This window comes from Harpia harpyja, chromosome 2 (assembly GCF_026419915.1).
Source record: "Harpia harpyja isolate bHarHar1 chromosome 2, bHarHar1 primary haplotype, whole genome shotgun sequence".
Taxonomy (NCBI): Eukaryota; Metazoa; Chordata; class Aves; order Accipitriformes; family Accipitridae; genus Harpia; species Harpia harpyja.
The window spans coordinates 56,255,708-56,280,923 of NC_068941.1; the positions used below are offsets into that span (position 1 = coordinate 56,255,708).

At 38.0% G+C, this 25,216-nt stretch overlaps 1 protein-coding gene across 19 annotated transcripts in view; it reads right to left on the reverse strand.

Moving 5' to 3' along the window:
- PCM1 (pericentriolar material 1) overlaps positions 1 to 21,377 on the reverse strand; it is a 45,908-nt gene extending 24,531 nt beyond the window's left edge. For 11 of the 19 annotated variants that reach the window (XM_052779923.1, XM_052779926.1, XM_052779920.1 and 8 more), the window contains exons 1-16: positions 21,083 to 21,298; positions 17,367 to 17,485; positions 16,560 to 16,805; positions 15,144 to 15,416; positions 14,413 to 14,583; positions 14,121 to 14,237; positions 10,576 to 10,753; positions 7,519 to 7,628; positions 6,874 to 7,090; positions 5,452 to 5,650; positions 4,979 to 5,155; positions 4,085 to 4,242; positions 3,656 to 3,870; positions 1,872 to 2,026; positions 1,661 to 1,790; positions 833 to 967 (exon numbers count right to left, since the gene is read on the reverse strand). In XM_052779923.1, coding sequence (XP_052635883.1) covers positions 833 to 967; positions 1,661 to 1,790; positions 1,872 to 2,026; positions 3,656 to 3,870; positions 4,085 to 4,242; positions 4,979 to 5,155; positions 5,452 to 5,650; positions 6,874 to 7,090; positions 7,519 to 7,628; positions 10,576 to 10,753; positions 14,121 to 14,237; positions 14,413 to 14,583; positions 15,144 to 15,416; positions 16,560 to 16,805; positions 17,367 to 17,462 — 2,577 coding nt within the window. In that variant the 5' untranslated portion in view covers positions 17,463 to 17,485; positions 21,083 to 21,298. Of the gene's footprint in view, positions 1 to 832; positions 968 to 1,660; positions 1,791 to 1,871; positions 2,027 to 3,655; positions 3,871 to 4,084; positions 4,243 to 4,978; positions 5,156 to 5,451; positions 5,651 to 6,873; positions 7,091 to 7,518; positions 7,629 to 10,575; positions 10,754 to 12,689; positions 14,060 to 14,120; positions 14,238 to 14,412; positions 14,584 to 15,143; positions 15,417 to 16,559; positions 16,806 to 17,366; positions 17,486 to 21,082; positions 21,300 to 21,356 lie in introns of those variants that run through there. The other 8 variants (XM_052779933.1, XM_052779932.1, XM_052779924.1 and 5 more) reach the window with 5 other exon arrangements.
- Between the last annotated feature and the right edge of the window lie 3,839 nt (positions 21,378 to 25,216).

Consider the following 25,216-nt stretch of genomic DNA (forward strand, 5'->3'; position numbering starts at 1 on the left):
GAAGTTGGGAGGGGTCATGGCCAGGGCAGCTGACCCAAACTGGCCAAAAGGGTATTCCATACCATGTGACATCATACCTAGTATATAAACTGGGGGGAGTGGGGCAGGGAGGGATCACTGCTTGGAAACTAATTGGGCATCAGTCAGCAAGTGGTGAGCAATTGCATTGCGCATCACTTGTTTTGTATATTCCAATCCTTTTATTATTATTATTGTTATTTTACTATTGTTATTATTATCATTACTAGTTTCTTCCTTTCTGTTCTATTAAACTGTTCTTATCTCAACCCACGAGTTTTAGTTTTTTTCCAATTCTCTCACCCATCCCACTTGGGGGGAAGAAATGAGTGAGCGGCTGCATGGTGCTTAATTGCTGGCTGGGTTAAACCACAACAATCACATATCCCTCCACCCCTACAAATGCTAGCATAATTTTCAGAAAGACTGAGTAATATCCAGATCATTAAGACATGAATTTTGGGTGAAAAGGGGAAGGAAGATGCATAGAAGATAAACTACATTTCAAATACTGCCATCGTTTTCTTCATGGATGACTTGCCTGTGGTATACACTATCAAATGTTCACAGTACAAAATCAAAATTCAACTTCCACATTAATATTTGGCAACAGCTGTTATATTTGGTGAAAGATCTCTTGCCAGTTCAGGTCAACATTTACTTCTTTCCAGAAATGAAACAAAAAGGTATACGCACTTTGTTAAAATGGCAGTACTCCACTCCCCGTGCCAAGTACTTAAAAATGTATCCAAGTTACCTACAACTGTTTTCCTCTAAACAATTTTTAAGTCATAGAATATCAAGTATGAAATACCTCATTGCCTACTGGTACAGATTCATCAAATTCAAGTAAAGGCTTGCCAGCTGTGTTACACTCATTCATGGCTGGAGTTGAGGTTGCTGGTGAAGTCTGCCTATTTGCTGGGCAGTTACCCAGGCCAGCTGACAACTGAAAGAGAAAACAAAATGGCAAAACAGTAGAATAGCTTTCTAAAACTTACCTGCTGTTAAAACCCAACACAGTTCAGGCTTGATGAGATAGGAGAATTAGTATTCAGTGAAAAGGAATTTTCGAATCAAGGCCAAATACTTATTTCAGAACTTAGCCAGGAATCAACAAAATATTTTTATGTAACGTAGTATTACATAATGCTGTAGATGCACAGTATTGATAATTTAATACTCACTTCATAGAAAAAAGTTAATCTTCAAAGAGTAAGAGAAACAGTACAGCACTGTGCAGTTAAGTTTGAGTACAACAAAATGTTGATCATGCTTACAAGACACAATATTGTTTCAAAATAACAGACCCTGCAAATGACTACAAAGAGGAGTGAAGATGCAGTGACTAGGAGGTATGGACAGACAAGTTTCAGGCTAAAAATAAGACAGAAGGTTCTCTATCTTTGAAGACTTTACATCAGGGCTTCTGAGGACAAACTACAGTGAAATTAGAGCTTGATACAGCAATCACTGAGCAAGAACCTACAATGGGATGAGATAACCAGAGCTTGTCTCCAGGCTTAGAAGTCCAGCTGCTTACAGTATACAAGTATTACCAATTTTAAGTTTTTTTCCAATTTTTATAGTATTTTTATAGGTATGTTATGTTTCATTGCTCAACAGCTTAAATTCTACCTACTTGAAGGTCAGGGCAAGCTTTCTGTAACACTTGTATTTTTTCTTGAATTTCAATCAGTTTTCTTCTTTCTTCTTGTAACTGCTTAAGCTCCTGTTGCTGCTCCTGAAGTTTAGCTTCATAAAACTTCTCTCTGTGTAAGTAAGTTATCCACATATTACTTGGCAAGAAGTTGCCTAAAACATGACTCTACTATCCTTTGACAAAGGCATACCTTGCTTTTTCATTTAGTTCTACATCTTTTTGTAATTTGTTGGTATTAGCTCGGACATTGTTTGGTTGTTGTTTTGTCTCTTCCACCTCACCCAAAAACAAGTCACCAATATTAGGTGCATTTGCAATTGTTGCTTGAGGTTCTGGATCATCATCCTGAAAGGATGTCAGAAAGGCAGTTAAACTATTTTCAAGTTGATACACAAAATGTAACACGTTTAGCTTGTCAAACTAATTTTTCAAAATTAAACAGTCTGATTAGCTTTATCTTTAGTTCAGATCATAAACTGAGAAGTCACCATCTTCATGGCACCATGACTCAGATAAATTAATGAGAGAATTTAAAGTTATAAAGCTCACACTATTGAAACTTCCACTATAAATGCAAGGTAACTTGTCTCATTCTGGAAGCATAAACCACTTGAATTGTATTTTGTGCCTACAACTGAGTGGATAGAAACACACAGGCATGTCAAGAAACAAAGGGGGAGGTGAAAAAAGAAATAGAAGGAGACTGAGGTGAACAAGACTACTTAATTACTGTAGTCATGAAGTTAAATATTACTATTAACAGCTTAAATTAAAAACAAAACTACTCTTCAAAGTTGAATCTAAAATATTTTAGAAACAGTTTTCTACATGGTTCTCTATTCCACTTTTCTTGTTTTCAAAATTTTTGTATTTTCAGTTCTCAACTTAAATTGAAAATATTAAAGCTGTAGCCACTGTTTCTTTTGTTTTCCAACATGATCGTTCTTAATACAGAACCTGCTGAACAGGAGAAATCATCATCAGTGACCAAGTATGACACAGCTATGATGACCTACAGTACCATTACTGAGTACATACAGATACAAGCCTTGTAAATATAAAGGAAAGATTGAAGATATGCCATTAATTAGGTTACTTAAGGAAGCTGCTGTATCATCTCTAATTCTGATTTATACCACTGTACAGTTAACATCTCTATAGTGATGATAAAAACCAAGACTGATCCAGATGCTGAGAAATTTTTGATAGCAGTATAATCTTCAAATAACAATATAGTGTTTATACTGTTGCTATTGTAAAACATATGTTCTAATTGAGATTGATTTTAGAGTTCTCACAAAGCCTTTACGTTTCTGATACACCTATGTGTATTCGATATGCAGACATTACATTAGATGGTGCTCAAATGTGAGCATTCTGTAGGGACATTAGATACATGAAAATATGTTTTTAATACACATCATTAAATTAGCACGAGATATTCTAAATTAAAAATACTTTCAAATTCATAGCTAGCCCTCAAGATTCTAAACAAACAAACAAAACCCCAAAACTACTGCCCCCAAACCAAAATACCCCAACTTGAACATGTTCCAACATCTGAAGATTTTAATTGAAAACAAGTAATTTTTCCTCACTGATTGAATGATGTTGCAAAACCTAGGATTCAAACACTAATACTGATGAATATTCATTATAAGCTTAAAAATATAGATCGATATTATTTAAAAAAATACTAGACTTCTTGGTTCATATTTTGTAATCCAGTGCTAAGGTTAAGCATTAAGGCTATTATTCTGTTAGGTTAGCATCCCCCCAAAAAATTCCAGATTTGAACTTCAGAAGTATCACCTTTGACTTCAGAAAAATCAAACAGTATCTCTTTTTTCCAGCCTAAAAATGGGCATTTTAAATGTTACACTAAGCAGAGTTTTTTCCCCCTATTAAAAGTTATACATTACATGAAATAATGAATGCTACATTTTTGCGCACAGATTTATATTTATAAAATACCTGCACCATAGCAGCAAGGTTTTGTAATTGTCTAAGTTTCTGTTTTGCAGCTATAAGCCTATTGATCTTCTGCTCAAACTCAGCATCGCCAGCAGCATCACCCAGGCTGCTTCTGTGACTAGATATGGAATCTTCACTAACTCTATCTTCTTCCACTTCATCATCTTCACCTTGGGGTAGGTCGATGTCTTTTTCACCCTCCCTATTATGACAGTCTGGAGGTGGGGAGAGGAGGAAACAAAACAGTACCAATGACACATTATTGAAATTCTGAAGTCCGCTATAATTACTGGACATTAGAAAAATATCAGCTTAATGATTACACTCTTGAACATTTTGCTCATCAAACAAGGTTCTCCCAAATTCTGTGTGGCTACCAGAAGCATTTGCACTAAAGACTTAAAATTATTACAAAATTTTAGAACATACCTAGAGCAGAAGACATTTTGAGAGTCCTTATATTAGCAGCAGATCGGTTATTTATTTCACAGTCTGTATTAAGATGTCTTCCATCTCTGTTATTAGTACCACACTGTACGTTCGAGTTGCTATTTAATTCACTCCAACTACTGATTCCTTGAGGGTTTCTAGGGTAAAATACATTACTTATGTTAACCTTTTAAGAACTGATGTCGATGGAATTTTACTTCAGCCATTTTATTAACGGGCTTTTATAGGAATGTGTCCTGATTCTTAAAAAAAAAAAAAAATCAACCCCATATAAAATCAGTCCAGACATTTGGAATTTCTCAATACCCACCTCTCCAATAGATTTATTTTTTTTTTTAAGCAATCAGAAGCAGCTATGAATTATCCCTGCTAGATCTACAACAATCCAAGAGGCTTTCAAGGTATATGTCTATATTACAAAAGGTGTATATAATTAACAGCTAAATTAGTATTCATTTCTGCACAGTGAAGATTCTTGATGCACACAGTTGCCATGTTAGACTAAAGCTCTAAATGCCTCTCTAAACTGAAGTTTGTTTTTATTCCAATTCTCTAGTCTAGGCCTGTTAACCTTCTAGTGGAATTCCATACACATAATTCAGTGCTTAAACCCAAAGAAATTACAGATTTTGAAGTCTCTTACAGTGATTTTCTAAATGTCCAATCTAATCTACATTTGCTGTATAAATAAATTACCAAGGACAAGTTTATTATTAATCATCTGTATGAGAAAGCTACTTCAAATTTAAAATTTTGGAAAATTAATGTAGTCACAGAATTAAGTTACTTCTGGTTGACTGAAATAATGTATTGCTTCACAAAACCTACAACAACTTAGCTATAAAGATTCAAGATGACAAAAAATATGACAACCTAATATTTGTAACAGGCTGTGGATCCTCTTGTTCAGAATCACTTTCTGATTCTTCTGTTTCTTCCTCTTCCTTAGTGTTTTCATTCACAGCATCTGTCATCATATCAGATGTTTGCTCATAGTAGTGAACTAACTCACGTAACTCATTCAGCCTCTTACGAACTTCATTTAGCTTCCTGAGGAGAAAAAAAGAATATGCTATGTGTTTTGTCATATTAATCAAATTATGTAGAGTTGAAAAGCATATATATAATTTAAAGTTCTTAAAAGTTTACTGCCATTTTCCTAGCTGTAAGAACATTCTGCTTGAAGCTCTGAACTCATTTAACTGTCTTGGACCATTTACTAAATGGTCTATAATACTAAAATAAGTAGATTAAAATATGAAATGGCTTCTTAACGCAGAACTTGCTAAAAAAGTAACACTCAAAATCACTAGAGCACATTATGAAAAAAATTAAAGAACTTTTACTGAAGCTTTTCTGTTGGATTTAGATTGTCATCCTCTTCACTCTCATTCTGAGAAACCAGGGAATCAGGAGGATAGGGAGCAGATGCCAGGCTATTTGATTCACCATTGACAACAGTCACTATGCCTGCAGGACCAGAAGCAGCTGAAGTTGTACTTCTTTGATCAATACTCCTTTGAGGAGAACCTGAACCAGGAAAAACTACAGAAAAGAAATATAGCTCATAAGAACAACTTGCAAAAAGGGACCCGCTTAACTGAATTATATTAAATTGTAACTACAGAAAATATTACCAACACACAAACCAGCAGTTAATAACTTCTTTTCTTAGAAGAACAAAAGCTTTTGTCTTAAGTTTCATGGCATGCAATGCCAATAGGCATAGAGTAATAAGTAGCTTTTGTAAACAAGACTTCAGTCAGTTCCTTTTAGCTTTATTGAACTTCAGAAGTGGAAGCTTTCATGCTGTGAATCCGCCCAAAGTGTTCTTTCAAGGGTTTATTTATGGCTGAATTGCTTTTTTTGAAATTTAACATTTCAACATGATAAAAAGAAAAATCCTATCAATTTTTTTCCTTTGCTCTTTTATCCATATGCTGTAGAACACAGATTTGAGATTTGATGTTTGCTTTTTCCAGCTACATGAAATCATATCTAAATATGTTCATATTATATGCATTAAGTACATGTAGAAAGGTGGGGGTATGGTAATGTAACTATTAAATTAGATGCCCTTCTCCAGGACCATGCTTCAAGTGCCTCATTTTTTAACGTTAACCAGAATACACTGTGATAACCCCTCAGAAGTTTCCAGCTGTAGGACAAACTTCACCAATACAAATATACTTCTAGAAATAGAAAGCGAGAGCAGCAAGTAGGCCCACAGCAAGACTTTAAGGAAAAAAAAAAAGCCATCTAAGCAACAGGCCAAAACTCTAGTCCATTCAGACAGTTAAGTTCCTTTGGTATGGCCTATGATTGAAGTCCCTGTGCCTAGTGCATGAGAAAGCCTTTTGACAGTGGACAAGCAAACCCCATAATGCCATAAAGCTACTAACATCTGAAGTGTCGAGTACATAAATACAGATGTACTGCGATAACAATACAAAAGTTCAAGTTCATGTGGTACACTCTACAAGGCAGATGTGTCACAGACAAGCCTTGAAGAAAAAAATCCCATCATCACATCAGTCAACTTTCATAATGTTATAAACCTAAGTGCTACTCATCATCATTACTTGTAGAGCTCTCCATTAAGCCAGAAATTTATACAGCATTAAAAAACATTTACATAATATTGCCCCAGCATAGCTTTATCACCTGCATTTCATTAACCAGTTGCAAGTTGAAAGACCATGTTACAAACATGCACACTGAAAAAGTTGTGTTCTTGAAAAGATACAATTCTGCCTATATTTACTTACAAGAGGAGTTATTTAGATGCTGGTCACGAAGCGTATGAAGTTCTCCTAACAGTTTGTCCATTTTTTGCTTTTTACCCTGCAACACTCTCATCTTGTTAAAAAGCTGCACCTTCTCATCTGACAGGTGTTCGGACATTGAAGAGTTTCTGCTTTGTGAAATCTCTCTGGTAAGTGAAAGACTTTCTGCTTGCCTTCTATTGTCTGGCACAGATTGTGTCTAAAAAGAGTAATTTCATTTTATTCAGAGTACTATGAAAAAAGCCAAACAAATTGTAAGAAAAAAAAAAAAGCCCTCTTATAGGCTTGCTAGGCTCAACACCAGAACCAAGAACATTATAAAGGGAAACTGATACTGAAAACTCTCGCGATATCACAATTATATACTGAGTTAATATACAATTATACTGCAATACAGAAACTACTTCTCAGGACTTTCATGAAAAACTGTGGGACAGAAAGCATAGATCAGTCAGCCAATAACTCTTAGGAACACAAAAATGCTGAGCTTTCAAGTTTGGGGGAACCCTAATTACTCCACTACCAAATGCACACAAAATAAGCAAGACAAACATTTAACTGCACTGTTCAAAAGAGTAAGAAAAATGGACAATGGCAAAACTTATACAGTGCAATCCAAGGACTGACCTGAGAATCATGAAGTTGGTTGTGAAAGCGCTGAATTAAGTCATTCAATTCTTCATTCAACTCTGATGTAAGGCTTACTCCTGAAACACTACCTGTAGTCTCTGTTACAACTGGCATACAGAAGGAGTGAGAAATGTAAATATTTTCCATAGTGATGAAATAAAGGCTATTTGATGAAATTGTTTGGTTTAACAAGAACATCAATATACTGCAACTTTTAAAATACAGCAATTATTTTTAATGTTGTGTCCTTCCCACCAATTTTACTCTTGAAAAATTACCTCATTACGGAAATTCTAACAAGCAAACTCACAGTTCCTTTGTGAAGAACCATACAAAGGACTTTATAAGTCTGTTCTGTGTTTTGCTAAAAAGGTCAGAGCAAAATTAAGAGAACCAAGTTGTCTAGGGTTGATGGAAACGTTTTGCTTGTTCGAAACAAAATTGTTAGTACTTATTATAGCCAAACTAAGAACAGTGCGTGTAATTTTACTTCCTTAAAGTAATAAATGATCAGGACACCAAGTTCTCATCTTGCTATAAGTTGTAATCTTTACAGCTGCAAACAGAGTCTTGGGGGTTTGTCCTTCAAAAAGCTTTATGAGAGGAATACAATAAAAGGAAAGCTTTTTTCCCCCTCCCTGAAACCTCAAACAGTACTAAGACACAGAACTGGCAGTTGAGAGATCCAAATAACTCTTTCTTTGTCCCCAAATATGAACCAACACTTCATAAGAAAAATCAAGCACAAATATTACTTATTTTCCCCATCGATCATGACTTTGTTACCTGCACAATAAAGTTTTACTATTTTCAAGTTTAAAAACATTTATTTTGCCCTATGTTGAATTTGAATCTTTACATTTCCTACCCTACAGTTCTGGCACATACCACATCTTGAAGTAAGTCAACAGAAACAGCAGCAAGAAACCGTTATTAAGAGTGACATAAGTGGAAATGTGAAACAAGTAAAAACACCACCGAAGAATTTAAAAAAAAAAAAATTCTGATTTATCATAGGTAATCCCATTTTCTACCCACTTCATCTACCCACTCCTCATCAAGATGGTGTTTTGTATATTTGAGGAAAGAAGAGAAAGCAGATTCCATCACAGGTCTACTGCTGCAGAGCAGATAGCAGAAAAGCAATTACTGAAAATCATTTAAGAAACAAGGAAACACCTTTCAAAGGCACTTGCTTCTCTTGCTCCTGTGGTAGCTTTCTAAAAGGTCTCTACCTACCAACTTCTCTGCTTCTCTTCCTACACTAAAATCTGGAGTTTTCTTAACCAGTCCCACCTTCTTCCCTATAGTCTATCAAATCAAGGACAGGAGAAAAAGCAGAAAGAGGAGCTCATAAAAGCAAGGAACCTTAAAGAGAGACTTTTTGTAAAATGTAGAAACCAATGCTTATATTTCCACAAATTAAGCTATTTTAAATACAAAAACTAACTGTAGTAAGAACTGCTATCCCATTGTCATGGTTTAACCCCAGCCAGCATCTAAGCACCACGCAGCCGCTCGCTCACTCCCCCCCCCCCACCCAGCGGCATAGGGGAGAAAATCGGGAAAAGAAGTAAAACTTGTGGGTTGAGATAAGAATGGTTTAATAGAACAGAAAAGAAGAAACTAATAATGATAATGATAACACTAATAAAATGACAACAGCAATAATAAAAGGATTGGAATGTACAAATGATGCGCAGTGCAATTGCTCACCACCCGCCGATCGACACCCAGCTAGTCCCCGAATGGTGATTCCCCGCCCCCACTCCCCCCAGTTTATACACTAGATGTGGCGTCACATGGTATGGAATACCCCGTTGGACACTTTGGGTCAGCTGCCCTGGTTCTGTCCTGTGCCAGCTTCTTGTGCCCCTCCAGCTTTCTCGCTGGCTGGGGATGAGAAACTGAAAAATCCTTGACTTTAGACTGAACATTACTTAGCAACAACTGAAAACGTCAGTGTTATCAACATTCTTCTCATACTGAACTCAAAACATAGCACTGTACCAGCTACTAGGAAGACAATTAACTCTATCCCAGCTGAAACCAGGACACCCATATACCATCTACTCAAGCCTAATGGCAACTCTTATGGGGAAGAGTCATGGAATAGTAACACAGGCTAAATCTGAGCTTGCTCAGTGCAAAAATATCATTCTCTATGACTGCACACATAACTGTACTCCATTTCCAAAGAAAACTGAACAGGATTTAGGGAGGGGTGGAGGGCAGGACAAGTTTCCAACAAACAAAAGATAATTCACATGTCAGCAGTGCACAAATCAAGGACAACTGTCTCCCTTTTAAGATTGAACTCTTGAGAAAACAACTCTGCTGACAACCTTTAAGGAGATACAAAAAGATGTCTCTGTCCCAGAGATAATTTTTGAAAAGTTGGGAATATATGAACACCAATTAGAAGAATGCTTTTAAAACTGAAGGTTATAACATAATGGTGGTGCTCTATTATCAGAATCATGCCCCCAATTCACATTCCATAGAATTTCAGAGTTCTCGTTTCATATTTACCTATGTAACTGCTTTAGCAACTTCCTCCTTTCTTTTATTGGATAAACCATTAGTCTACCAATGGCTATTAAACTGTCAAGCAACTAGCCACCAAAAAAAAAAAATCCCATGAAAAAGCAAACAAAAACTCAAACTACCAATTGCCTATAGCCAGAAGGATGCAGAAAGTGAGAGAAGACTCTGTATACCCCACTCCAATTCTTTCCTTCAAAGGCCTGGTACCAATGATGGAGATGAGAGGCAGACTCCTAATCTGACACGTTAGACCAATTCTTAGGAGAAAAACCCACACTACTTAGGATTTTACAAGTAAACCACAGAAATCGGCTGTGTGGTTTTTAAATGCCACATCATTTTACAATGTTACACTGTCAACTCTATTCAGAAATAGAAGCCTTGCAGTAAATTTTTTAAAAAATGCATTATAAAAAAAAGACTTTTTAATGTGTATTCCACAATCCCAGTTTTAATCATTCAATCAGCATGCTAACATGCTATCAAAGACACCATTATTCCACATACCAGAATCATCCATGACAGCAATTGCTTGCTCTGCTTTATGCTGCAAAGCAAGAAGAGCTGCCTGTCTTCCTTGAAGAGCCTTCAATTGCTCCTGCTGTTGCAGCATCCTTTTCAATAAATCATGCTGCTTCTTCAAGTTCTCCAACTCCTCTTTAGCCTCCTGTTGAGGATCCCTGGCCTGCAAGATATGGAATAACATTACCATAATCATGACAATTTATTTGTTGAGTACTAGGGACAGAAGTGTCAAAACAAGCAAGACTTTAATAGAACCAAACAGCCTGATAAGTGTATAAAGGTGAAAATGAAACGACTTCACCTTTCCGGTAGTGCTTTTCAGCCTAAAAGTTTTAGACATCCAACAGGGAGAGGCCTGTACCACCAAGACATGGTTACCACTCCTGGGAGTTAAGTTTTCTTTAGAAATCCAGTCAGCTACCCTAACATGTCCCAAAGACTAACCCAAGCATCCCTCTGTCTTTTAAATCATATAAGAGGATATTAAGCTATAAGACTAGTAAACTAAGCAAGATAAGGCATAGCATCATGGAGCTACATATAATACAAGATCTAGACTGATTTACTGGCCTAAAATTTCTAAATTTTCAGCAAAATGTTTTGGGCAGTTATTCTTCTCTAATGTGTTTAGTTTTGTATGCAACATTTATGCCATAGATACTAAAATAGATAGGTTTAGGTAAACCAATTGCAAAATAAAAACACGCACAGAATCCCCCCTATACTATATTTCCAAACACATGAAAATAGATCTGAAGGAACAAAAGCATGTTGAGCAGTAAAAATGTAGTAAAACTAAGTTATTGCCCTCATCCTATCCTAATTAAAAGCTGGAAATTTGCCTCAAAACTTTTTTTCAAGGGTGGTCGGCAAATTAAGTATTTTAATGAGACATCTACAGTTACGATTTTGATCCTGTTTGAAGTTCAATTATCGCACTATGCAGATGAAATCATGGAAAATTTTGCCTCCTTTTTGTTAGGAGTTGACAAGTATTTAAAAAGAACATTACTAACTTAAAAGCATCATCTTCTCTCCACATAGCGCTGAATTCCTGAAGTACAAAATTCTCTCAGTCCAAAAATTCTGCATCAAATGTCAGAATAGAAGCAGGCATCTTATTAACTAGTTCTGGGTACCAGGGAATGCTCAACTTTCCAGCAGAGAAAGGAGAACACATCCAGAATTCTAAACTTCTCAAAGTGTCACTAAAACATGCACTGCAGCTGGCACTGATCATTTCTGTTAACCCTTCATCTTTGTATACAAAAAGCAGAGTAGAGGCAAAATAGAGTACACAATGAAATCAACACAGGAAGGAATGGAGGGAAGGAAGGGAAAAAGGGGATGTGTCTCAGTCTTGCCCACCTACTAAATAATCCAAGCTTTATCTAAAAGTACCAGATTTGCTTGAGTTCATTAAAATCACATAGCAAATTTTTCAAGCTTAGTTCTACATTTAGACTAATAAGCTTGACAAAACATTTAAGCCTTTTATTTCATGGAAAAAAAATAATTGAACTTAGCCATAGAAAAACTGGTAACAAATAACAAAAGAAGTTTTAGACTCCAAGCCCCTTAGTCTTCCCCCTTCCAACCAAATATTTATATAAACAGCTATACAAAAACATTTGCAGAACAAGTTAAGGCTACTACTCTCTAATTTATTTTCTCTATATGGTATTAGCTTAAATTTGCATTAGCAGACTATTGGTGTAAACATGACAAGTGTCCAAAAGTCACATTTACAATACATTTTCCCAGAAAGAGAACAGCAAAATTGGAAAGATCATCTACATAAAATCAGAACACCTGCTGTACAGAGTTATATGTAGTTGTAGTATTTTCTCTGTCAATGTTGATACTTCAGAAGGGAAAGTTGTCAAACATCTCTATTTAAAGAAAAAAAAAAAAAACCTCTACGCAAAGAAAATTCATTCAATGAAAAGACAGCTGGATACAGATAAGCAGGCCAAATGGGAACATTCACTGTAAGTAACAAATACATTTGAAGCAGTTAACAAGGCGGGGGCTGGGGGGAGGAAATCAGCATGTATAAACCCCATTTGAGGCTAAAGTAATATTTTGAAGTGTACTTTTGAAGACAATCCATGTTCTTGGCTATTAATCCTACAAGGCCACATTTCCCTGTCATTCAGGGCAGCTCTGTCACTTTTCCCTTTAGGGCTTGCTGTAACATCAATGTCTGTAACCTGTTCCTGTGAAGCTGAATTCCCTAGTTTGTCCTCAATGCAGGGCCGAATGCTCAAACTAAAAGATACCTCCTTTATTAAATAGTTTAGTATGTTAGATTTTGAACATGTGCTCCAACTTAGCATGCATTTTTAAGTTACAAACCTACCCACTTGTACCTTGTCGAATAATGAAAACTAGTATCAAATAAAATCTACTAAAAAGCAAAAACATTTTTAGTCATTCTTAGGAATCTTTGTGACAATAAGGCTCCATATAGCAAACCAACCTTATAAGACTAGAAGTATTCATTCTGCATGTAGTATATTTAAGCTGCATATACAGAGAAATTAGATGCAAAATGAAAAGCCAAACATAAAACTAAACCCCATTTTGCAAAGATGAAGAAAAATGCAAGTTTACATGCATACTTCCTAAAAACTGTACTGGTCTTTTTCTGCATTTTTCCATTAGTTTATTTTAAAAATTAAAAGTACATCTTCCATGTCCATCATTTAATTTCTTCACACGGATAGAAAGAGTTCTTCCAAAGCTAAAAATTATTAAAAAAACTTCTTAATGTTTTAACTGCTGTTTTACTTCCAAGCACGTAAACTCTCCTCATCTGTAGAACATTCAGTGTACTAACTGGCCAAAAGAGTACCAGCTCTCTAGTACTCTTCCTCAGTATAGTAGTATTGGAAGATGTAAAACATAAGTTTTTGTATCTACTACAAGAATTGTTTACCACATTAATATAAAAGCTTTTATAAATGGAAAGGAAGATTGTCTGCGTATCTCAACTAAATTCAGAGCACATTTTCTAAAAGGTGCTCATCTCCAAAAGAACGAAACAAACTTCTGTGTTAGGTCAATACTTCTATCATATCACTAGAAACATGTTTGGGCAATGGCCCACTAATACTCATTTCTAACCCTCTCCTAACCCAACTCCAGCAAGTTTTCCCCACTAACAGAAACAAACTTATAGATGAAATATTGTGTAGAAAACTATTTCTTCCTACACCAAACCAGCTGATGCTCTGCCAAAGTAAATATTTAACCTGTCATTTTACTTTCAAGAAAGACTAAAGATTTTTTAAAAACTAATCAAGATAATATTGTTGTCGTGACAGAATCATTAATTTTTTCCCCATATTAAAAAAAAAAATAATTAAAACAATCTACACATGCACGAACACCTCCTGAACAGAGTGTTTGGGGATTTACTATTTTTTAATTGAACTGCAGATTATGACACTATCACAACAATCACGACAAAACAAAAACAAAGTCTCCATTTCTAGCACCTTAATTACTAAAAGACAGCTTACCGTGGTATCTGAAGCTTCAGACTGCACATCAATGTTTAGCGATGTGCTCTCACCTACAGAACCAGATCCCACAGCTGAATCTATAGTCCGAACATCATCCTTCTCATTTTCTCTAGCCTGAAATATTTCATTGGCATAAATCAAAAGCTATATAAGGGGGCAGTAAAAATGAACTATGGAAGGTACTACATATCAAAACAAACACCCCCAGTAGCACCATCAAAACATCAATGGTCAACTCCTAAAAAAAGCTTACAGTGTAGAAACAAATATATTACGTTCTCGAACTTACAAGCATCTTTTGCAAAAATTTCAGATAGGATTTCTCCTGCTCTTTAAGGTGATCTATAAGGTGTGATAAACGCTCAACATTGGCCGATCTTTCATTTTTCTCTACCAGATCATCCCGCATGGAGCTGGCCTTAGCAATATAGTCGCGAATTTGAACTAGTCTGCTCACAATCTGTAAAGACACTGAAGTTACTGAATGCATTCAGCTACAGCTTTAATGTATTTAATGCACAAGACATGGTGACAGCAACAGCAAAGTAGTAATTAAAGGGGTGACATACTAGTACTTTCAATCCTATAAGCACACTTCTGCAACTGGTTAAAAGTCAACAGCTTTTATAAGGATAGATTTAGGCATGCGTGAAGTTGCAGGGCTGAAGCACAGGGCTTCTTGTCACCATAGGCTAAAACAGAACTGAGCTCATTAACATATGAAAATATTAAACTGTGAGATTATTTTCTGGAACTGTATAAAAGAGAACCATCTCTAAGATGAAAATTAATACTGCTTCTCTTACCAATAAACAAATTTCTAAAGAACAATACATGATTAAGTTTGGTTTCACATATTCTTCAAGTTGCCTTTTAGAACAGTGGGAGGATAAGTATTTCCAGTAAAGATTTAACAGTTATACTTTTCGGAAATTTAGAAAGATGCACTGAAAAGTAACAAGGTAATTAAAATCTTTCTAAGAGTCAATATTCTGTAGACTTTATAGGCTATATAAATACCTGGCTACTATCCATAGCTGGTTCTCCCCTTCCATCTTCTTGAACAGAGACTTGACGATTTTGCAAGAAATCCTTGCTCAGAGCAGCTCCAAACAACTCTTTACATTGCACTGATACCCCACTTTCCTTTTTTTGGGAACCTGAGGCAGGATCTTTGCTTTTGTTAGTGTTTATCTGCAGCGACAGGAAGTTGAATGGTTTTTTGTTTTCATTAAGTTGACGTTTGTTGTTAGCAGCCGTTGCCCTGCCTTGAGAATCACTTCCAATGCTTCTCTATAAACAAACAAACAAGAACAATTGCTTTATTTTTTTCCTCCAATATGTTCTCAACACCGATTAGTTTCACTGCTTGGATTACCAGTTCTGCAGTATTATTAGACTGATTTTAAAATTACCTTATTAGTCACCGACTAGCCAAAAGCCAGCTAAAGACAGTGCCGGTGATTTTTGCCTATAGCTTTCAGAAGGCAAGCCCACGCTCCCAGGACAGCTGAAAAGCAAAAGGGTTTTGCAGCTCCTCAGAGTTTAGTTCCTCATCCTTGGCTGTGCCCTCCACCTTCACTATAGTGAAAGGCATTGTACTTCTCCAGGTATGTTTGAGAGAATAACAATAATAAAAGAGCAACACATTCACTTGCAGAATACTATACCTCGTAACTTCAGCTTTTCTTTAGAACCTTCTGAATAGCAACTTGTTGCCGTAACATACAGTTGGGAAGGAAGTTATGCCCAGTCTTTATATTCTATATTCTAAGTCAAAGCAATGATTCCCATTTGAAAGAATCTTCACAACCCAAACAAGGTAACAACAAACTGGTGAATATTAACAAGCCTCTATTCTGAAACTGTTAGCACAAATTTATGCCTTTTCACCAAAGAATTAATCCCTCATACTTTTCACTGTTTTGGACGAGGGAAGTATGAATGTGCCCTATTCCCAAAGAAGCAGTTATGGCTCAAGAATTCATGCCATACATGAATACTCTACACTCTACTGAGGAGAAGTTTTTAATGTTACTCTTCTGCTTAATCCACAAGGATAACAATGTTCAGAATCACAAACTGGCACTTCAAGAACAGATTTTCAAAATAAGGTAACATATTTTCAAGTGACAGACAAGTATGATGAGTAAGAAATACTGATTTGAGGACACAGGAATTTGTTACTGATTGAGAGGAAGAAAGTGAAGACAGCTAGCATACTCTTAAGCATAGGAATGCCATGGTTCTGAACTTTCCATAATTTTCTCAAGTTCAAAATCAGAATTTTGATTTGGCTCCCATGGTGCCTATAAACTTTTTTTTTTTACCTTAATCACTTATGAAAGCTTTCTTTATTCATCTGTCAATTTATTAAGAGATAGCTAAATAAATTTTATAGTCATATTTATAGCAGGAGCTAGTATTCACACAAACCTGATCCAGATCACTGAAGTTTATTCTTTGTTTAAGCCTTTCTAGTTCAGCCTGCTCTGGAACAGACATCTGGGTCACATATCGAGCATGAGGAAAACTATGAGGAGTTCTGGTCTTCCGTCGTCCCATTCCAGGTGAGGATTCTGGAGATATATCATTAGTAAGCCTTGTTTCAGCTTCCCCACCAAGCTTTTTCTTGTTTTTTTCTGAAGATCTGTTTGCTTTCTTCTGTTGACTTCCCCAGTCCTTAAGGGGAAAGAGAGGGAAGAAAAAAAGTCATTTTTTATCCACATAGATAAAAAGTAAATGTTTTAATTCAGCAAAAGAGTTTGCTTCCATTTTAGATGTAAAAATAAAAAGCAATATCAAAATATGCACTAAGTCTTCTAGAGCAAACATCACATCACAAAATATAATTTTTTCCACTGCATAAATTAAAAATAGCTTTTCAGGAAATTTTAAACCCATTTCATCCTACAATGCATTAAATTAATTTCAAATGAAGCTAAAATTGTATTTTTCTTCTTTGCTGAAGACTCTTCAGCTGTTTAGAACTTTGCTTTTGTGTCTAGCTTTCTTTACCCAAAACACTTCCCATAAACACATCTAGACTTCACAATCTCTGAATTACACTCATTGCTTGCTTACTTCTACCTCAATTATTTTTATTTGTTTTGCAGACACTTACCTGTAAAGCTGTACTGACAAAGCTTAGGGTTTTGCATTGTTACCTGCCACTATCAGAATCTACCTGGTAATTTTAACAACCAGCATAAAATGGCAATTGAAAGATAAAATTAATTATACCGTGTTGTTCAGCCGGTCATCAAGGCTCTCATTGCTCCAGCTAGGCAAGTCCTGATCATTCATGCCTTCTTCAAAGGGACCACCTCCTGTTGCCATGACAAGCAATCAATAAAAAGACTCTAAAAGAAATAGTTGAAAGAAATGTGCTGTATTAAAATCAGTTTATGCAAAATATTTTAAAGATTCATAATCTGAGATGACAACTACATATTCATTGTAAAATGCAAACACAAGGCTGTTTTAGGAAACTAAACCCCCTGTTTACTAAACTGTGTTACTAAAAAAGTTGTTAAAGCTGAAAGATCAGAAACAAAGTATTCCTTTACAGCAGTAAAATTAAATTAGCCTGTTCAAAGAGGTGAAGAATACCTAACTGTGTATACTCTCAGGCTGCAATAAAAACTGTGTAGCCTAAGTGCTGCTGGCACAGTTCCACTGCACAACACTACAAACTTTTTATTTGTAACAGCTACCAAGTTCTGTTACAGATGTAGAAGAAAAACAGTCTTGCAGAGAATTACTTTTTCCGACTAGGTTTAACTGCTATATTAGGACATAATCCTAGCTTTATATTTAACTGAAAAAAATCACAAAGGATCATTTATTTCTAACATTTTACTGCAACCTATCTACTACTAATTTTCAGGCCAAGATTTCACACAGTGCATGTGAAGAAATCACCTAAAACTTAAGATTAAGAAGTATCTAAGAAGGTTTTTTTTTAATAATCAGTTCCAGAAGAAAAATTATTAATCCTGAACTAAGTTTAAAAGCTGTACTAGTACACCTATCTTGCTTAGGTATAGTATTCAATCAAAATCACACAGTACAGCCCTCTCAGTAGGTGCACACGCACAAAGCAGTATTTTTATGCAAACACAGCCTATTACTATACCATTAAGTAAAGGGGATCTACCAGGTATGCTCATTATACCATAACCACACCTCCACTCAGCAGTGTACCAACCTAAGTCACGCTAACACAGTTAAGAGCAATTCAGCTTCTGCATCTCACAATCAGAATCATAACACAGATATATTTAAGTGCCTGCTTCTTTGGGAACTGGCACATCTGTCCCCTACTGTCCTTGCACATTCATTCATACTCCCTTCTTCATCCCAACAGAAGTGTCCACTAGGCTGTGCAGTCAGAAGGTACCATCTATAAACTAGCTAGCCAACAAATAAAACTGAAATTAAAAAAAAAAATAGATGAGTTCTCAACTGGATAAGCTCCCTGATCTGGCTAACCTTATGACTATCTAAGAACTGTAGGCTCAAGGAAAGCAAATAAAAGCCATGTCATCCAGAGGAGCAAACCCCAGACAGATCAACTGTAAAACCACACCTTTTGTGCAACTTTCACCCAGGTGAACTGTCATATTTATTTAGCAAATAAGAACACAATGCCCTTCCACTTTTTCTTTGTTTTCATGTAGAAGCACAAGCATCCTATGTTCACAGGGAAGCTCTCCTGGCAACCCAAGGTAAATTTGACAAGCATTCAAAACAAATGCATATTTATCAGTTTAGCTTATTTTAGAAAACAGCTGTGTTTTGTAACAACTTTCTTCAGTTACAGACAAACTGTTCAGCTTCGTAGATGTTCAAGACCCAACATTTCAACTGGCACTCTATCCTGACCTATGCCACTAAGCACAGTGAGTTCATGTTGACCAGATTCAGAGGCCATCTGGGTTTACAATCCAGTTCAGTAAGCCGTTTCCTCATCCTCATGTTATACAATTCTACTAAAACCATAGCAAAAGAAGATTTTCCCTACCTTCCACTGTAAAAACAAGTGGCAGTATTCATCTTTATATAGTACAAATACCTATTCACATTGATTTAATTTAAAACTTTCACAAAAGCTATCTTCAACTACCTTTGCTGCAGGAGTCTCCTATTACCTCTGAAGTAAATTCACTGCCACAGGTGGAACATTCTGAATATTCTCAAACAAGGACAGTAGGCATACACCAATGCACCCTAATAAATACAGCTCAAAAATAACAACATCCCGATTACTTCCAGCATGCAGATTTTGAAGTGTTCTAACAGAACTGTGCCCTTCTCAGACAGCAAGTTTCTAAACATTCATATTATAGTCTTCGATACTTCCAAATTAGTTATATTCAAGTGAGCTTAAGATCACAGAGCTATGCTATTTTACCCCTTCAACTCAGTTAAAAAAACACAAAGACGTTCAGCCCACTTTTTTTCTTAAACTCTCCCAGATGAAGCAGTGTTTTTCACCTCCCCCCACACACTCACTGATTTGTATTTTTTCTTACTTTTCATTTTACCATCTATTTCCAGAAGAAATCCTCTTATAAAAAAAGCTTTGGTATCCTCCCATTATGCTATTTCCAGCAACTCCTTACCAATCTGAGCTTCATGCACATTATAGAATCTGTATAAAAGCTCTATTTGACCATGTGCATACTGCCTGACAACATTTACTAGGGACTTAGAAAAAAAAACCCAAAAACTTTCAAGAATATTTTCTACACAAATAACAACTTAAGGTAACATCTAAGATTGTAGTCAAAACATGTAAGATTGTAGGCAAACCATATTTTGTACCTGTAATAGCAATATGCAAAGCACTCAGAAGTATCACTACAAAACATGCTAACAAACCAAAGACATATTTTAAAAGGGTTTTTTTTCTACAGCAGAGATGTTTTTGACTTTTTTTTCCTATAGCATTCATGTGAACTGCAAGAGCTCTGAAGAGCACTTAATCCTGCACGTAGAAACTTTTGAAAATTAAAAATTAAATGGAAAAGAGAAAGTTGCAAGAAGACATCATAGAGCCATAGAGACTGAAAATGGGATCAAACATTTCTTTCAGTTTAGCTTTTTAAGACATGCGCTCCTCACTGAGCATTACCTTGGCATTAACTCATTAAGTGCCTACAGCCAACCATACAATATCATCAAACAGAGGCAGACAACGGAGCAAGGCCTCTCTTGTTGCACCGGACAGCCCTCACAGGAGCAAGGCGCTAGGAGAACTGCAAACTCCAACACCCGGACCAAGGGAGGTATGCCCAGCACTACCAGCTTGCGGAGTCGGGGCCGAGCCGCGCACCTCAGCCCTTTCCCGCCGGCCCGACCTGGTCCACTTCCACGGCGGGACGCCGAGCCCAGGCCCGGCGGGTCTCGCCGCCGCCAGCGGGGCCGGCAAGACGGACCGATCCCCCGGCGGCTCTGCCGGCCGAGCCGCAGCGTGAGGCAGGCGAAGCGCTGCCCGGGCCGGGGGCGGTCAGGAGGCGCGCGGAAAGCCCGCTCCTTTACGGCCTCAAAACGCGGGGCACCGGGGCGGGGGAGGCGGGCTCCGCTCAGAGCGCCTCAGGCAGAAGCACGGCCGTTGCCACGGCCCCGCCGGCGTCTCCCTAGAGAGTGAGTAACGCAACCTTCCCCGGGGCGGAGGGGAGCGGCCCACCCAACCTGCTGGCACCGCCAGGCTTCCCTGGGCCTGCCGGTCCCGGCCGCCCCCCGCTCCCCGCCGCGCCGGGCCGGGCAGCGAGGCTAATCCCCTCTCCTCGCCGGCCGGGTGCCCACCCACGCGGGCCCGCAGGGGCCTAAAGGCCGGGCCGAGCCAGGCGGCCCTGCCCCATCAGCGACGGCCCCCGCCTCTCCCCGCGCTCCGCTGCCGGCGAGAGAAGGGGGGCAGCCCGCCGCGCCAGAGGGAGGAGAGGGCGGCTCACCCCGCGGCGGAGGGGAGGTCACCCAGGCCCGGTTTCTCCTCCACCGCCGATTCACTACCCGCGGGTCCCCGGGCTGCCCGGCCGAGCGTTTCCCCTTCGGGCAGTGGGGAAGAGCAGCGGCCTCGCTTCGCTCAACGCCGCGGAACAGCGCTGGTGGAGGGACTCACAGCCCTGCCTCAACAGCCGCCACCACCGCCACTGCCGCCGCCATCTTGGCCGCCACTTCGCGAGGGGTGCGGGAGGCGGGCCCCAGCGGACGGATACACACCGTTACCTAGTAACCTCCGCCCAGCCATGCCCTTCCGCGCCGCGCAAGCGCCGCCTTCCCCGGGCCACGTGATGGCAGGGCGGCCCCTCCCGCGCTTCCAGGCGCCTGCTGGCGGCAGGTCCGCGCGCCCCGGAACGCCGCAGGCGGCGGCGACCGACATGGCAGATCGTCAGCGCGTGTTCGCGCCTCTCGGGGGCGGGGCCTCCTGGCGCCGGTAGTTTTTCCAGTCAGGGCACTGCCCAGCTGCCGGACGGGATGAGCGGGTTGTTCGTCGCCGGCTTGCGAAGCGTTTTGCTCGTAAAATAAGGTAGGAAAACGATGTTGAACTCTGTAAAGGGCTTTACCTGACTGGAAGAGTGGTAAAATTACGTCAAAAGCCTGAGCGTGGACGAGGATCAGCTCCTGTCCTCGTTTGGAGCAGTATCGACTTGCAGAGTCTGTTCCTGTCTGCGTTTGGTCTCCTGTAGGAAGTCACAGCTGAAAATGCAGCGGTGAAAAGGTGGAAATCATTGTAGTCTGTTCTACCTTTTACCCTTCTTTTTCTGCGATGCCAGAAGTACAGAAAATGCAGAAGCATTAAATATTTACATAGGCCTCACAACTCATCCTGGGTGAGAAACATTCTACTGGTACTACATGAAAATGTAGTTAACCCCTCATTTCTCCTCTGTTAGTACTTACACCAATGTATTTTGCTCCACCAAAAAATGAACGACACATGAATCCTTTTCAATGACACATTAATCTATCTGTAATTTAGATAAGGAACTAAATGATGGGAAAACCTGTGAAATAAAAATGTTTCAATAAAAATATCATTGTTTTCTCCAGCAGACGCCCCCGTATCAAAGGAATAGTTCTGCACAATACGTAGTGCGTAAAAGAGGTGAGCACAAGACTGCCTGTTATAGCAGCATTTTTCTCCCATTTCTACCACAGGCTAAATGACTTTATATCCATAACTGAAATCACTTTAAAAACAATCTGCAACAACTTGATGGAAGCTCTCTATGTAATGAATATATATTATTCATCTGTATTGCAATCCTGCAGCTAATAAAGAAGGTCATTTATGAGCTTTTTTTTATTATACTTTTAACTAATGTCCTTTCAGCCTGGCCTCAGGTACCGTGTCTGGATATTCAGCACAATATTGGCAATGTTGCTCTTGGCAAGAGGCTTTATATTGTCACGGTGGCATACCTCCCACTGCCCAGCAGGAGGAGGCAGCATATAAGAGAAAATAGTGCCTTAATACAATGACTATCATTTTTGTTGCTGCGGTTTATTCTTAAAATACATCTCCCTCATTCCTATTGTTTCCTGCAGGGAAAAAAAAATCTTATGTAAAAATATAATGCACTGTTAAGGAAAAACAGTACCTTAAATAGATTTTAGTATGTTTTAGTAACAATGTCTTTATTATAGTCCCCATATATACATGTCGTAACTGCATATTTTCCTTACCACGACATGTCATATATTGGTAGTATATCTCTCATAGGAGCTTACAGCATCATTACTCTGATTCCTGCTTGACATTTGCAGGGTGATTTTTCTCTTCTTATATTCTGTTCCTCTTCTGGAATTGGCTGTAAACTTGGTGTGTGCGTGTGTGTGTGTGTGGTTTTTTTTGTTTTGTTTTTTAAAAGTGCTTCAAAGAAATAAAACAGTACCAGCTCCTCAGAGCCATTTTTCATTGGGGATGGGCACTGAGGGACTGAAGAAAGATACAGTAAGAATTAAGGAAACATGGATGGCATGGCAAGAAGCATTATTTTCAGTAGGTGGCTCTGCACTACTGTTTTAAAATAAATCTCAGGATTTGGGAATGACTGTGAGCCAAAGCTAATACAGCTTAAAGAATGTCTTGTTAATGAAAAAAAACCAAAACCATCTTTGGGGGGAAGTCCTATATCAACGCTAATGAGCCTCTAGATTGACAGTAACTAATTCCTCCTACAAAGATCTCTGTTATAAGTGCTTCCATCAGCAAACATGCTAATGAATTCACCCTCACAGAAACTGAATGGATTATCTTCGAGATAGCCCAATTTAATTAGGATTGAAAGCTATGTCAGAGACATGTGATGATTTTTTCCTTGCACACCTGCTGGCTTTATCTTGTTAATTTTACTTAATTATTCCAGAGTGAAAGGAAAGCAAGCAAACAAAATACAGCATGTAAGGACTAGAGACAAAAAGAAGTGAAGGATTAAAGTTTTACTGAGACAGAGGGGATACGAGGAGTAGTTGCGAACAGAGATTTTTAAAGGCCCTGAAACAAAGGCAGTAATTAACAGGGCATTTGGTTCAAATAGTAATTGTCCGCTTTTCTGCTGATTTTGTAACAAAGAGGTTTTTGCTGCAAAAATTAAACTGGCCAAAAATGATTAGTCTACCATAATATGGCTACACAGTGACTATCAGGCTACTATACTAAAGGTAGTTTTTCTTTCTTTGCATAACTTCAGATTGGGAAGATCTCTTAAGCCATTAACAAAGAGTTTTAAGTTGATTTATACAGGAAGATAAAGTGTCCACTTATCCCTATGGGGTCTGATAATAAATTAAGAAGGTATAGGGCAGAGGCACAGTCACTTAAGACCCCAAAGCCAAGTGTTAAGCTGGTCAAGGATTAGCCAATTCACTACCAGTGAAGAAGAGAGCAATTTTTGATGATCCACTCAAGCATAATAGCCATCAGAAGCAATAAAGGAAAGAAGAGAGTAACTGGGAGCTAGGTATTAGCTAACATGGTCAGACCCCAGAAAAGCACCTGAGTCTCAGCTGAAGAATGGACAGGATCCCTGTTGCAAATCTTCCCCACATCCGTAGGGGTAGGGAAAGTAATCCTCTTGATACTGGTATTATCTCATCAGTCTGTAATATTTGCTCTTACATGCACTCGAGGTATTACATTCTAGTAAAATATTAGTGACTGGTATCAAACCTAGTGCTAAAAAGTGATGGGATGGAGCCACGAGGCATAACCAGTTTTGGTTTATTAAGCATGTTTATTTCACACAACCAAAACACATCAGGAGCACCACTGTTGCCCTGCCTAGAAGCCCTAGGACCACATTTCTCTCATTGTCCCCTTTGAAGTCAGTCTCTGTTAAAGCCAATTTTGAAAACCATTTTAAAAGAGGTCTCTATAGCACAGAAGTTAGCGAGGTCATAAGTACTATTTCATTCTAAGAAAATAAGATCCACTTTCACAACCAATCTACAAATATAGCGCTTAATCTGGATGTCCTTCTTTGCTGTTTATTTCAACGTTATATTTGATATGCTATACTCTTAGTTACGTAGTCTTGTCTATTTCATTTTTTTGTATTTCCAGTCCAGTAACATCTTCAGTTTATTCCTTGGCTGACAAAAGCAATCTAAGAAGAAATAAAATACTTCAGTTGTTCTGAAACGACAGATTTGACTTAAATAAGCATATCTGCAGATTCCTCAGAAAAGTGAGTAGGAACAACCTTTAATTCATAATATCTTGGATAGTCATGTATATCATGATATTGCCTAGCCAATTCTACATTATTTAGGTTTCTGAAGTCACAACCTACATATGTGCTACATTGAAACAAAAAAAAAATTAAAAAGTAAGCAGGAGAAAGATAAAATGATTACACGGCTTAGAAATACCACATGAATTTCTCCCTCTGAACTGAATCAAAGGACAAGAATATGAAAGAAATAAGCAACCCCACACGTGTTATAAAGAAATGTTCAGAACCAAGAATTCTCATGACTCTCTGCCTAGACCCAGATTTTTTTTTCCATTTTGCAATTAAAGAAATAATTTTACATTTTTTATTTTCCTTCGTTCTGAGTGTACAGAATGAAAGATACTGTAC